Below are 14188 nucleotides of genomic sequence, written 5' to 3'. Positions count from 1 at the left end.
CAGGTTTCATCTGGAACCTCCTAGTTTATGAACAGAATTCAAGAGATAGAGTGAAGACTGACACTCAGGAGGGCAGGTCTGTAGGGAAAGGAAGTCATCATTAGTAGTTGTCACCAGGAATCTAAAGTAACCCAGAAAGGTCTGACACACGACTCAGGCGCGTATATATAAGAAGAGTCACCTAATAAACAAGAAAGTCGCAGAATGTCGCGCCATAGGATTAGACTCTCGTCTCTTATTAATTCACCTTAAGAACAGTTCACTCAGCTTTTCCAGACCCCTGAATGGAAAAACTGCCTCATTCTCCAGGGATTCGTAGTCCCTGTAAGTTATCACCCAACTTTCCTAGTAATAAATGGAATTAAAAACCAGTGAAATAAAAGTGAGGGGAAGGCGAGAGCGAGCGGCGGAGGAGGTGCCAGGTAGAGCCGCAGGTGGAGCAGAATCATCACCTGGAATGTTCCTGCCCTTCCTGTCACTGCAGCGCCAGCCAATCGCAACACTGGACTCTGCCAAGGAGGAAGAGATAGAATTTCCACCTGTGAATAATAAACAAGAGCAGGAATCCTGTAAGACAGGGACAAGACGAGGAGGAGGAAGAGGAAGGGGGAGGGGGTGACTGCCACCCCCCAGACATGGCCAGCACCTGAGGACACTGCTATTGGTAAGTCCACATGTCTCTTACATGTATGATGTATGCCGTGTGTGTCAGCAGCCGCAGAGGTTTAACTCCTTCAGGACTTTGCCTGATGCAGATAAAAATCAATGACGTTTGGTTTCTATGACCTGTGGTCACACCTGTACCTGTGGTCCTAGGGGGCGCACCTGTAACGTAAGGGATAACATGGAGGTGAGGGGCATGGGCAGCCGAGCTCAAAGTAAGGGGGCTGAGGCTGCTATGCCATGACAGAGCACAACCATGCTATAGTGATCTGTGTCCAGGAAAGTGGAATGACAACTAATAAAGATACAAAGAAGGTATCCCTGCATATGGAGACTTGTAATTCAGGAATGTGGGAAAGCTGGGAAGGGATTAAGATGGTTTACTGTACAGCAGACTCCGGCTGTAAATCCCAAGGAGCGGCGAGTAAAATGCGTCACTGGATCCACTGTACAAGTCATTCAAGATAATAAGGAGTAAGGAGCTAAGTCCAGACCAAGATTGCTGCTCTGGAGGAGAAAGCAGCTAATCTTATCTCTGAACCAAGCCCCATGCACAAAAATAATGAATTGCCCCTGCCAGCAGAAAGCATAACTCTCATCATACATTACATTATATACTACTGCTCAGGATGATGAGAGTATTCCCTGCAGTGTAAAGCAGTGAGCAAATCCGAGAACTCCTGGGCACCGGTATAAGAGGGCCCAACCTACTGTGTGACGTATATAATACTGCTGAAATAAATGGAGCAAAACAACAGCACATAAAGTATATACATACAGCTACAAAACAGTGCAATATAACTACTATTATACTACCAACTATGTACAAGAATATAACTACTATAATACTACCTCCTATGTACAAGAATATAACTACTATAATACTACTCCTATGTACAGGAATATAACTACTATAATACTACTCCTATGTACAAGAATATAACTACTATAATACTACCTCCTATGTACAAGACTATAACTACTATAATACTACTCTTATGTACAAGAATATAACTACTATAATACTACCTCCTATGTACAAGACTATAACTACTATAATACTACTCCTATGTACAAGAATATAACTACTATAATACTACCTCCTATGTACAAGAATATAACTACTATAATACTACCTCCTATGTACAAGAATATAACTACTATAATACTACCCCCTATGTACAAGAATATAACTACTATAATACTGCTCCTATGTACAAGAATATAACTACTATAATACTGCTCCTATGTACAAGAATATAACTACTATAATACTACTCCTATGTACAAGAATATAACTACTATAATACTACCTCCTATGTACAAGAATATAACTACTATAATACTACCTCCTATGTACAAGAATATAACTACTATAATACTACCCCCTATGTACAAGAATATAACTACTATAATACTGCTCCTATGTACAAGAATATAACTACTATAATACTACTCCTATGTACAAGAATATAACTACTATAATACTGCTCCTATGTACAAGAATATAACTACTATAATACTACCTCCTATGTACAAGAATATAACTACTATAATACTACTCCTATGTACAAGAATATAACTACTATAATACTACTCCTATGTACAAGAATATAACTACTATAATACTACTCCTATGTACAAGAATATAACTACTATAATACTACTCCTATGTACAAGAATATAACTACTATAATACTACTCCTATGTACAAGAATATAACTACTATAATACTACTCCTATGTACAAGAATATAACTACTATAATACTACCTCCTATGTACAAGAATATAACTACTATAATACTACCTCCTATGTACAAGAATATAACTACTATAATACTACTCCTATGTACAAGAATATAACTAGTATAATACTACCTCCTATGTACAAGAATATAACTACTATAATACTACTCCTATGTACAAGAATATAACTACTATAATACTGCTCCTATGTACAAGAATATAACTACTATAATACTACCTCCTATGTACAAGAATATAACTACTATAATACTGCTCCTATGTACAAGAATATAACTACTATAATACTACTCCTATGTACAAGAATATAACTACTATAATACTACCTCCTATATACAAGAATATAACTACTATAATACTACTCCTATGTACAAGAATATAACTACTATAATACTGCTCCTATGTACAAGAATATAACTACTATAATACTGCTCCTATGTACAAGAATATAACTACTATAATACTACCTCCTATGTACAAGAATATAACTACTATAATACTGCTCCTATATACAAGAATATAATTACTATAATACTACTCCTATGTACAAGAATATAACTACTATAATACTACCTCCTATGTACAAGAATATAACTACTATAATACTGCTCCTATATACAAGAATATAACTACTATAATACTGCTCCTATGTACAAGAATATAACTACTATAATACTACCTCCTATGTACAAGAATATAACTACTATAATACTACCTCCTATGTACAAGAATATAACTACTATAATACTGCTCCTATATACAAGAATATAACTACTATAATACTGCTCCTATGTACAAGAATATAACTACTATAATACTACCTCCTATGTACAAGAATATAACTACTATAATACTGCTCCTATGTACAAGAATATAACTACTATAATACTACTCCTATGTACAAGAATATAACTACTATAATACTGCTCCTATGTACAAGAATATAACTACTATAATACTACTCCTATGTACAAGAATATAACTACTATAATACTACTCCTATATACAAGAATATAACTACTATAATACTGCTCCTACTACTCCTATGTACAAGAATATAACTACTATAATACTACCTCCTATATACAAGAATATAACTACTATAATACTACTCCTATGTACAAGAATATAACTACTATAATACTGCTCCTATGTACAAGAATATAACTACTATAATACTACTCCTATGTACAAGAATATAACTACTATAATACTACCTCCTATGTACAAGAATATAACTACTATAATACTACCTCCTATGTACAAGAATATAACTACTATAATACTACCCCCTATGTACAAGAATATAACTACTATAATACTACTCCTATGTACAAGAATATAACTACTATAATACTGCTCCTATGTACAAGAATATAACTACTATAATACTACTGCTATGTACAAGAATATAACTACTATAATACTACTCCTATATACAAGAATATACAGTCCTATGAAAAAGTTTGGGCACCCCTCTTAATCATTTTTAGTTCTAAAAATTTTGGTGTTTGCAACAGCCATTTCAGTTTGATATATCTAATAACTGATGGACACAGTAATATTTCAGGATTGAAATGAGGTTTATTGTACTAACAGAAAATGCGCAATATGCATTAAACCAAAATTTGACCAGTGCAAAAGTATGGGCACCCTTATCATTTTATTGATTTGAATTCCCCTAACTACTTTTTACTGACTTACTGAAGCACAAAATTGGTTTTGTAACCTCAGTGAGCTTTGAACTTCATAGCCAGGAGTATCCAATCTTGAAAAAAGGTATTTAAGGTGGCCAATTGCAAGTTGTTCTACTATTTGAATCTCCTCTGAAGAGTGGCATCATGGGCTACTCAAAACAACTCTCAAATGATCTGAAAACAAAGATTGTTCAACATAGTTGTTCAGGGGAAGGATACAAAAAGTTGTCTCAGAGATTTAACCTGTCAGTTTCCACTGTGAGGAACATAGTAAGTAAATGGAAGACCACAGGGACAGTTCTTGTTAAGCCCAGAAGTGGCAGGCCAAGAAAAATATCAGAAAGGCAGAGAAGAAGAATGGTGAGAAGAGTCAAGGACAATCCACAGACCACCTCCAAAGAGCTGCAGCATCATCTTGCTGCAGATGGTGTCACTGTGCATCGGTCAGCAATACAGCGCACTTTGCACAAATAGAAGCTGTATGGGAGAGTGATGAGAAAGAAGCCGTTTCTGCACGTACGCCACAAATAGAGTTGCCTGAGGTATGAAAAAGCACATTTGGAGAAGCCAACTTCATTTTGGAAACAAAGATTGAGTTGTTTGGTTATAAAAAAAGGCGTTATGCATGGCGTCCAAAAAGAAACAGCATTCCAAGAAAAACACATGCTACCCACTGTAAAATTTGGTGGAGGTTCCATCATGCTTTGGGGCTGTGTGGCCAATGCCGGCACCGGGAATCTTGTTAAAGTTGAGGGTCGCATGGATTCCACTCAGTATCAGCAGATTCTTGAGAATAATGTTCAAGAATCAGTGACGAAGTTGAAGTTACGCCGGGGATGGAGATTTCAGCAATACAATGTCCAAACACCGCTCCAAATCGACTCAGGCATTCATGCAGAGGAACAATTACAATGTTCTGGAATGGCCATCCCAGTCCCCAGACCTGAATATCATTGAACTTCTGTGGGATGATTGGAAGCGGGCTGTCCATGCTCGGCGACCATCTAACTTAACTGAACTTGAATTGTTTGTCCAAAATCCCTTCATCCAGGATCCAGGAACTGATTAAAAGCTACAGGAAGCGACTAGAGGCTGTTATCTTTGCAAAAGGAGGATCTACTAAATATTAATGTCACTTTTCTGTTGAGGTGCCCATACTTTTGCACTGGTCAAATTTTGGTTTAATGCATATTGCGCATTTTCTGTTAGTACAATAAACCTCATTTCAATCCTGAAATATTACTGTGTCCATCAGTTATTAGATATATCAAACTGAAATGGCTGCTGCAAACACCAAAATATTTAGAACTAAAAATGATTAAGAGGGGTGCCCAAACTTTTTCATAGGACTGTAACTACTATAATATTACTCCTATGTACAAGAATATAACTACTATAATACTACTCCTATATACAAGAATATAACTACTATAATACTACTCCTATGTACAATATAACTACTATAATACTACTCCTATGTACAAGAATATAACTACTATAATACTACTCCTATGTACAAGAATATAACTACTATAATACTGCCCCCTATGTACAAGAATATAACTACTATAATACTACCTCCTATGTACAAGAATATAACTACTATAATACTGCTCCTATGTACAAGAATATAACTACTATAATACTACTCCTATATACAAGAATATAACTACTATAATACTACTCCTATGTACAAGAATATAACTACTATAATACTGCTCCTATGTACAAGAATATAACTACTATAATACTACTCCTATGTACAAGAATATAACTACTATAATACTACACCTGTGTACAAGAATATAACGACTATAATACTACTCCTATGTACAAGAATATAACTACTATAATACTACACCTGTGTACAAGAATATAACTACTATAATACTACTCCTATATACAAGAATATAACTACTATAATACTACTCCTATGTACAAGAATATAACTACTATAATACTACTCCTATGTACAAGAATATAACTACTATAATACTACTCCTATGTACAAGAATATAACTACTATAATACTACCTCCTATGTACAAGAATATAACTACTATAATACTGCCCCCTATGTACAAGAATATAACTACTATAATACTACCTCCTATGTACAAGAATATAACTACTATAATACTACTCCTATGTACAAGAATATAACTACTATAATATTACCTCCTATATACAAGAATATAACTACTATAATACTACTCCTATGTACAAGAATATAACTACTATAATACTACCTCCTATGTACAAGAATATAACTACTATAATACTGCCCCCTATGTACAAGAATATAACTACTATAATACTGCTCCTATGTACAAGAATATAACTACTATAATACTACTCCTATGTACAAGAATATAACTACTATAATACTACTCCTATGTACAAGAATATAACTACTATAATACTACCTCCTATGTACAAGAATATAACTACTATAATACTGCCCCCTATGTACAAGAATATAACTACTATAATACTGCTCCTATGTACAAGAATATAACTACTATAATACTACTCCTATGTACAAGAATATAACTACTATAATACTGCTCCTATGTACAAGAATATAACTACTATAATACTATTCCTATGTACAAGAATATAACTACTATAATACTACTCCTATGTACAAGAATATAACTACTATAATACTACTCCTATGTACAAGAATATAACTACTATATTACTACTCCTATGTACAAGAATATAACTACTATAATACTACTCCTATGTACAAGAATATAACTACTATAATACTACCTCCTATGTACAAGAATATAACTACTATAATACTGCTCCTATGTACAAGAATATAACTACTATAATACTACTCCTATGTACAAGAATATAACTACTATAATACTACACCTATGTACAAGAATATAACTACTATAATACTACTCCTATGTACATGAATATAACTACTATAATACTACTCCTATGTACAAGAATATAACTACTATAATACTGCCTCCTATGTACAAGAATATAACTACTATAATACTACTCCTATGTACAAGAATATAACTACTATAATACTACCTCCTATGTACAAGAATATAACTACTATAATACTACTCCTATGTACAAGAATATAACTACTATAATACTACTCCTATGTACAAGAATATAACTACTATAATACTGCTCCTATGTACAAGAATATAACTACTATACTACTACTCCTATGTACAAGAATATAACTACTATACTACTACCTCCTATGTACAAGAATATAACTACTATAATACTACTCCTATGTACAAGAATATAACTACTATAATACTACTCCTATGTACAAGAATATAACTACTATAATACTGCCTCCTATGTACAAGAATATAACTACTATAATACTACCTCCTATGTACAAGAATATAACTACTATAATACTACTCCTATGTACAAGAATATAACTACTATAATACTACCCCTATGTACAAGAATATAACTACTATAATACTACTCCTATATATAAGAATATAACTACTACAATACCGCTCCTACGTTCCCATATAATGCCTATAGTGTAAGTACGCAGATAATTCTCCAGTGTGTGAACATACATCAGAAGCACAAATCTCCCTGCGGTCCTGATAATCTGTTACAATGTATCAGTGAAGTTCTAATGTATCAGTTTGGAGTCCAACAATTGTCACAAACCCTCAGCCGTGAGAAGCGTCAGGTCCAGAGGGCTTTAAGCTTCTGGATGTAAGAAAATCCCTTTACACCGACAGCAATCGGAGATCTTAGAAATGGTGAGAAACTGAAACAGCAGATATACAGTAAAGGAAAGATGGAGGAGCAGAGAATGTCCAGTGACCTCAGAAGAACTTTGCTTTATTTCTGTCATAAGCTATTGCTCACAGTTATCAGCCAGTTGAGGTTGGGCAGAGGTTGTTCCACTCCCAGCCCCATATAGATTCCTTACTGGGGTGGTCACTCATTGTTTGGAATGTGGGAAAGTTGGGTGAAAGAAACTTCTTTTTTAAGGAGAGCTTGTAATAGAGGGAGGACATGTGAGGGAGTCAGTAACTTCCCATGGAGGAAACAATTGTCTCCCTGCCCCTTGTGCTGATATCAGAGGTGGTAGGATGTGAAGGGTTACAGGCGGCTCCTCCTCTGTCAGGCTGCGGGCAGAGTAACTTGGTGACAGGGAGAGCAGTTAGTGCCAAGAGTCACAATGAGAGGGGACATGATGCCAGCGGTGCACCCGGCCTGCCCCCCAGACACTCACAGTGGACTGAGACACCCGCAGCCTCGTGCCTCCTACTCTACAGCACAGGAGGTAAGTACAGGGGGAGCCTGGGGAGAGGGAGAAGTGTCAGCGCCAGGAGGGATAAAGGACAAGTGTTTCCTTCTCAAGTACAACCAGGCAAGTGTTAAGTGTATTGGGGTCTGTTCACACTACTTATAAACAAAGCCACAAACCTGCCGTATCCATAATATGAGGGTGACGATGGCTCCCGATAATCTGCCTAGATTGACAATGGGGCCCGTCCTTATGGTGGATGAGATTGTACTGGAGAGATGGAAATATTTGTCATCAGGTTTCTTGGCGATTCGGACAATGGAACATTCTGTAATATTGTATCCAGGAAGAAACTAAAAACCTGACGGAATCATCAGACACAGAGCAGGTTGTAATGGACAGGACGGCCGAGTGACCAGAATATCTGGAAATAATCCATGAAACTCTGCCCAAAAGTGGGCGATCCTACCTGGTGTTGGGGGGGTGTCCCCGGAGCCCTACAGAGGTCACACCTAAACAAATCTATTTTACCAATTTAATATATTTATATTTAATTCCATTAGGATCGATTAGTCATGTCTGGCCTGTACAGTCCTTCTAATTGTTTGTATATCACTATATAGGATTGATTAGTCATGTCTGGCCTGTACAGTCCTTCTATTTGATTGTATATCACTATATAGGATCGATTAGTCATGTCTGGCCTGTACAGTCCTTGTTTGTTTGTATATCACTATATAGGATCGATTAGTCATGTCTGGCCTGTACAGTCCTTGTTTGTTTGTATATCACTATATAGGATCGATTAGTCATGTCTGGCCTGTACAGTCCTTCTATTTGTTTGTATATCACTATATAGGATCGATTAGTCATGTCTGGCCTGTACAGTCCTTCTATTTGTTTGTATATCACTATATAGGATCGATTAGTCATGTCTGGCCTGTACAGTCCTTCTATTTGTTTGTATATCACTATATAGGATCGATTAGTCATGTCTGGCCTGTACAGTCCTTCTATTTGTTTGTATATCACTATATAGGATCGATTAGTCATGTCTGGCCTGTACAGTCCTTCTATTTGTTTGTATATCACTATATAGGATTGATTAGTCATGTCTAGCCTGTACAGTCCTTCTATTTGTTTGAATATCACTATATAGGATCGATTAGTCATGTCTGGCCTGTACAGTCCTTGTTTGTATATCACTATATAGGATCGATTAGTCATGTCTGGCCTGTACAGTCCTTCTATTTGTGTATACCGTTTCTGTGTCATTGTTATATATAACCTGTGGGATAAATTAATCATGTCTGCTCTTCTCTATCATTACATGTATATATATCCATATCCAGTGTGATTGATTAGTCATGACTGCCCTGTATGGTCCTTCTCATAGTTGACTTAGGCCTCCATGTTTGTCCTCCCTTTCCAGGATGTTTAATCAAACACTAATCTATTGATCCTTTCATCTTTTAGGTGACGCGTCACCCTGAAGACTAAGTGGAGACCTCCGTCATAATCATCAAAGAAGACCACGTTGAGCTTTGAACCAACAGGAAGGAACTTCTGTCCCATATGACGCTGACTACCAGATGTCCATTAGCGGGGCGTCCTGCCGTCCTATGTCTTCCTGTGATTGTGTCCCTCAGCTGGGTCTCCATTATAGGTTGAGTCTTCTGGAGCCTTCCACCATGACATGTCCAGCAGCTCCGGTGTCCGTGAACTGTGCTCCATAGTCTCCTCTCCGTCCCATTGTCCATCATGGCTGTAACCCTAGAGAACAATCCTTGACATTCTGCTGATACTTTAGGAACTCTCTGTTTGTTTCTGTGCTCTCGCCATGTCGTCCATTGATGAGCTGCCACCACCGAGGGCTCCACCCAACCAAGAACAGATCCAGAGTGAAGCTCTTGAGGAGCACACAGAGCTGTGGTGGTCTAGAGAGCCGGTCAAGTCCATCATCTGCTACTGTCTCTCTGTGCTCCTGATCTTGGCCTGCGGCGTTGGGGGGATTGTGCTCCTCTCCACCACCACTAGTCGATCTGGAGAGTGGAGATTGGCCGTTGGGGCAACTCTTTGTATACTCGCCTTGTTGGTTTTACTGAAGCAACTTCTAAGCTCGGCTATCCAGGACATGCAATGTTTGACCCGCCGTGAACACATCAACATGCTGAAGAGCGGAGGTTTGGCGGACACGCTGGTTTTCCTCATAAGCTCCATCATCATCCTCATTTGTGGCATTGTCCTACTTCTGCTTTCTGTTTCGGGAGAGAGTCCAGGCTTCCCTCCTGTCCTGGTCACCATGCACTCTGTGGGGGTGTCACTGGTCGTTGTGGGCTCCGTTATCCTCACCGCTGTCCTTATATTCACTATATTGATGTTTTGCAGATCTTGCGTTTCTAGCCGGTTTCATCCCCGTAATATTGGGGTGTTCTCCATCTCTGGACAATTACATCAACGGCAGAACACCACCTCAAGTTTGGCCAACCTCATCTGAGCCCATCCTAGGCCAGAGAGGCGAATGAGGTAGAGCCCTGCGGAATTTTACCAACATCTGCGAATCTGAGCCAAAATTGTCATGGCTAGGATATAAGGTCATGATGATGTCACGAGGAGATTATGATATGGAGGACATCATAGGATCATGGTGATGACATGTTAGGGTCCTGGTAATGTCATGGGGCCATGATGATGTCATATTGGGTTCTTGATGATGTCATCAAGGAGTCTTGGTTATGTCATGCTGATGTCATGATAAGGACATGACAGGGTAACTTTGATATCATTTTGGGGTCTTGGTGATGTCATATTGAAGTTACGATGAGACTTGATGATGTCATGAGGACATAGTAGGAGTCAATGACGTCCATCCTGAAATCCATTCTTGATCCAATCACATTTACTTGAAGTTGGCCGCTGCTCCTCACCGACTTTGCACCTGATTTTAGACACAATATACTGAACAATTCTCAAGTTCTTGGGAGATTCTTAATCTTTAACCCCTTCATTTTCCATTAACAGCAAGAAAAACACAGAAGTTCTTGTGACACCTGTAGAAGGTCCTCCTGTATCTCCACGTGAGATGCCCACAAGGAATGTGCACACACGAGATATACGCTCCACAAATTCTCAAGTGATTCATCAAATAGAAAAGGAGATTTGAAGGAGAATGAAAAAAATATTAGAAATTTGAAACTCAAATACCAAAATTTGAAATCCTGATCGTAAGTGGGAGCAGATTGTGTCCTCCAGTCACATCCAAAGTGACATCGAACATTGTGTTGGTTACTACTTACAGTGATGTGATCTAATAGTGAAAGAGTAACCATGTCAGGCCGGGGCAACACGGGACGGAAATGCAGCGATTTGCCGGCGCGGTTTTGGAAATTGCAGCATGTCAATTATATCGCCAGTGGGGCCGACGATATTATATCGCCAGAAAGCTCCCGCCGTGGGGCCTTAGCCGAAGGGTCATCTGAGCTCTCACAATGCTCTGCTTTCTGGTAACATGAAAGCACAATTTTCTAGGCAGCTCTGGATGTGACTGGAGTATAACACATACTATAATCAAGATTAGCAAAGCAAAGTATATACAGATTTACTCAACATTTTGGTAAATGACATAAACATGACACAATATACTCTGGTTACAAGTGTCCTTGTGATGTCCATGAGTCTCCTACTGTTATTGCTGGGAGTTGTGGTGTCCTTGACCCGGCTTCTCCACTGCGCCAATCACATTAAGTGACAATGAGGGCAAACACTGAAAGTAGAGAAAGACAAATGTAATGTATGAGAAAAATGCATGCTGGGAAACCATCATAAACAACAGATACAAGGTAACCGAGACAGTGTACAGATACAATGTAATAGAAACAGTGTACAGATACAATGTAACAGAAACAGTGTACACATACAACATGACAGATACAGTGTACAGATACAATGTAACAGAAACAGTGTACACATACAACGTGACAGATACAGTGTACAGATACAATGTAATAGAAACAGTGTACAGATACAATGTAACAGAAACAGTGTACATATACGTGACAGATACAGTGTACAGATACAATGTAATAGAAACAGTGTACAGATACAATGTAACAGAAACAGTGTACATATATGTGACAGATACAGTGTACAGACACAATGTAACAGAAACCGTGTATACATGCAATGTGACAGATACAGTGTACAGATACAATGTAATAGAAGCAGTGTACACATACGTGACAGATACAGTATACAGACACAATGTAACAGAAACTGTGTATACATGCAATGTGACAGATACAGTATACAGATACAATGTAATAGAAACAGTGTACAGATACAATGTAACAGAAACAGTGTACAGATACAATGTAGCAATGACAATGTACAGATACAATTTAACAGTAACAGTGTACACATACAAACATGACAGATACAGTATACAGATGCAACATAACAGAAATAATGAACACATACAACATGACAGATACATGATAACAGAAACAGCGTACAGAAACAGCATAGACATACAATGTAACAGGAGCAGGATTCAGATACAATTTACCACTTTTGTGAGCAGTTTTTGCAGCCCCTTTTTGTAGACCTGATGCCGCAGCGATAATCTATAAGGCAACCACAGAGTGAGTGTTAGATTTCCCCACAGGAGAAACGAAGCATCATGCAGTGCCTACACAATAACACGCATGGACGATGCACCAAAATCCTACACAGAAATCCTGCACACGGCTGTTTTTTATACGAAGCAGTAACTGTACTGTGTGAACGCAGCCTCAGAGGACAACAGTGTTAGAAATGGTTAAATGATGGTCGGGGGTCCTGTATACATTTTGGTTTGGGGTCCCAGATCTTGCAGGGCCAGGTTCACATTAACGCTCGGTCTCCGTTGTAAAGAAAGTCCTGCAGGTATTTTGTCAGGCGGAAACCTGGCGGACCCCATTATAGTCTATGAGGTCCATGGTAACCGCTTTATAAGCAGATTAGGTTTCCATTTTTTGGGTCCCCAGGAGGACGGCCATAGGCTAGTGTGAGCCTAGTGTAACTTGTATGTCAGCAGAACAAGCTATCCAGCCCCATGGTCAGCGCCCCTCCCCCACACCGCTGACACTGTCTGCTGACTCCCTGTCTCCTGGTGTCACATATAGGAGCAGCTGAGGGGGAATATTCTAACGGCACCCCCTCCCCCAAGACACATCCACATATCATCTGTTCAGTAACTTTCTATATACTTTGCTTGTCTTGTACTTAACTTGAATTGTATCATGTCTTACACTCTAGTCACATCCAGAGCTGTATCCTTCCACTGCCCCCTGCTGGTTTAGTTTAGTAATTGGGGTATCACATGTTGTGCTGTGATGTATTGTGGGAGATGTAGTGTTCACAGCAGGCACATACAGGATGAGTTACATTGAGATCAGACATGATAGCGGGGCTGGGGTTCATGTTCTATCTATGGGGGGAGGGGTGATAAGCGGCCGCCGGACACCACATGCACCACTTATTTCCAGGGGACTAAGGAAGGTTGTACAGATAAAATCCATCCTGATAGACCTGACAGCCACAATAGACAGCGCAGCGACTGACACAAGCAGAATGGTGAATGCAGCTCCGGATGTGTCAGCAGAACTCTGACTGCAGCTCTGGGTGTGAATAGAGTGTAAAACATGAGGTTTCAGCAGACCTGAGAATGCAGCTCAGGATGTAACTGGAGTATAATATAATACATTAGCACAAAGGATTTGCAACGTTGTATCTAGATTCATATCAGGTTTATATT

The 14188-nt window shown here is 38.4% G+C and overlaps 1 protein-coding gene across 2 annotated transcripts; it reads left to right on the top strand.

The window, feature by feature from the left end:
* The first annotated feature begins 552 nt into the window (after nucleotides 1–552).
* Nucleotides 553–13837, top strand: TMEM125 (transmembrane protein 125). Of its 2 annotated transcripts, none has more exons than XM_075286596.1 (2): nucleotides 553–664; nucleotides 9871–13837. In XM_075286596.1, exon 2 carries the CDS (start codon nucleotides 10235–10237, stop codon nucleotides 10889–10891), a length of 657 nt encoding a protein of 218 aa, XP_075142697.1. In that variant the 5' UTR covers nucleotides 553–664; nucleotides 9871–10234; the 3' UTR covers nucleotides 10892–13837. The 2 variants fall into 2 exon arrangements, with proteins under 2 accessions (XP_075142697.1, XP_075142699.1); XM_075286598.1 differs by lacking the exon at nucleotides 553–664 and adding an exon at nucleotides 952–978.
* The last annotated feature ends 351 nt before the right edge of the window (nucleotides 13838–14188 follow it).

This window comes from Leptodactylus fuscus, chromosome 9 (genome assembly GCF_031893055.1).
Source record: "Leptodactylus fuscus isolate aLepFus1 chromosome 9, aLepFus1.hap2, whole genome shotgun sequence".
In the NCBI taxonomy this organism is placed as follows: domain Eukaryota; kingdom Metazoa; phylum Chordata; class Amphibia; order Anura; family Leptodactylidae; genus Leptodactylus; species Leptodactylus fuscus.
Note: the sequence above shows the minus strand (reverse complement) of the source record. Positions and strands in the feature narration are given on the sequence as shown.

Coding starts and splice junctions, on each gene's coding strand:
- TMEM125 (XM_075286596.1), top strand. CDS start 10,235: ATGTCGTCCATTGATGAGCTGCCACCACCGAGGGCTCCACCCAACCAA.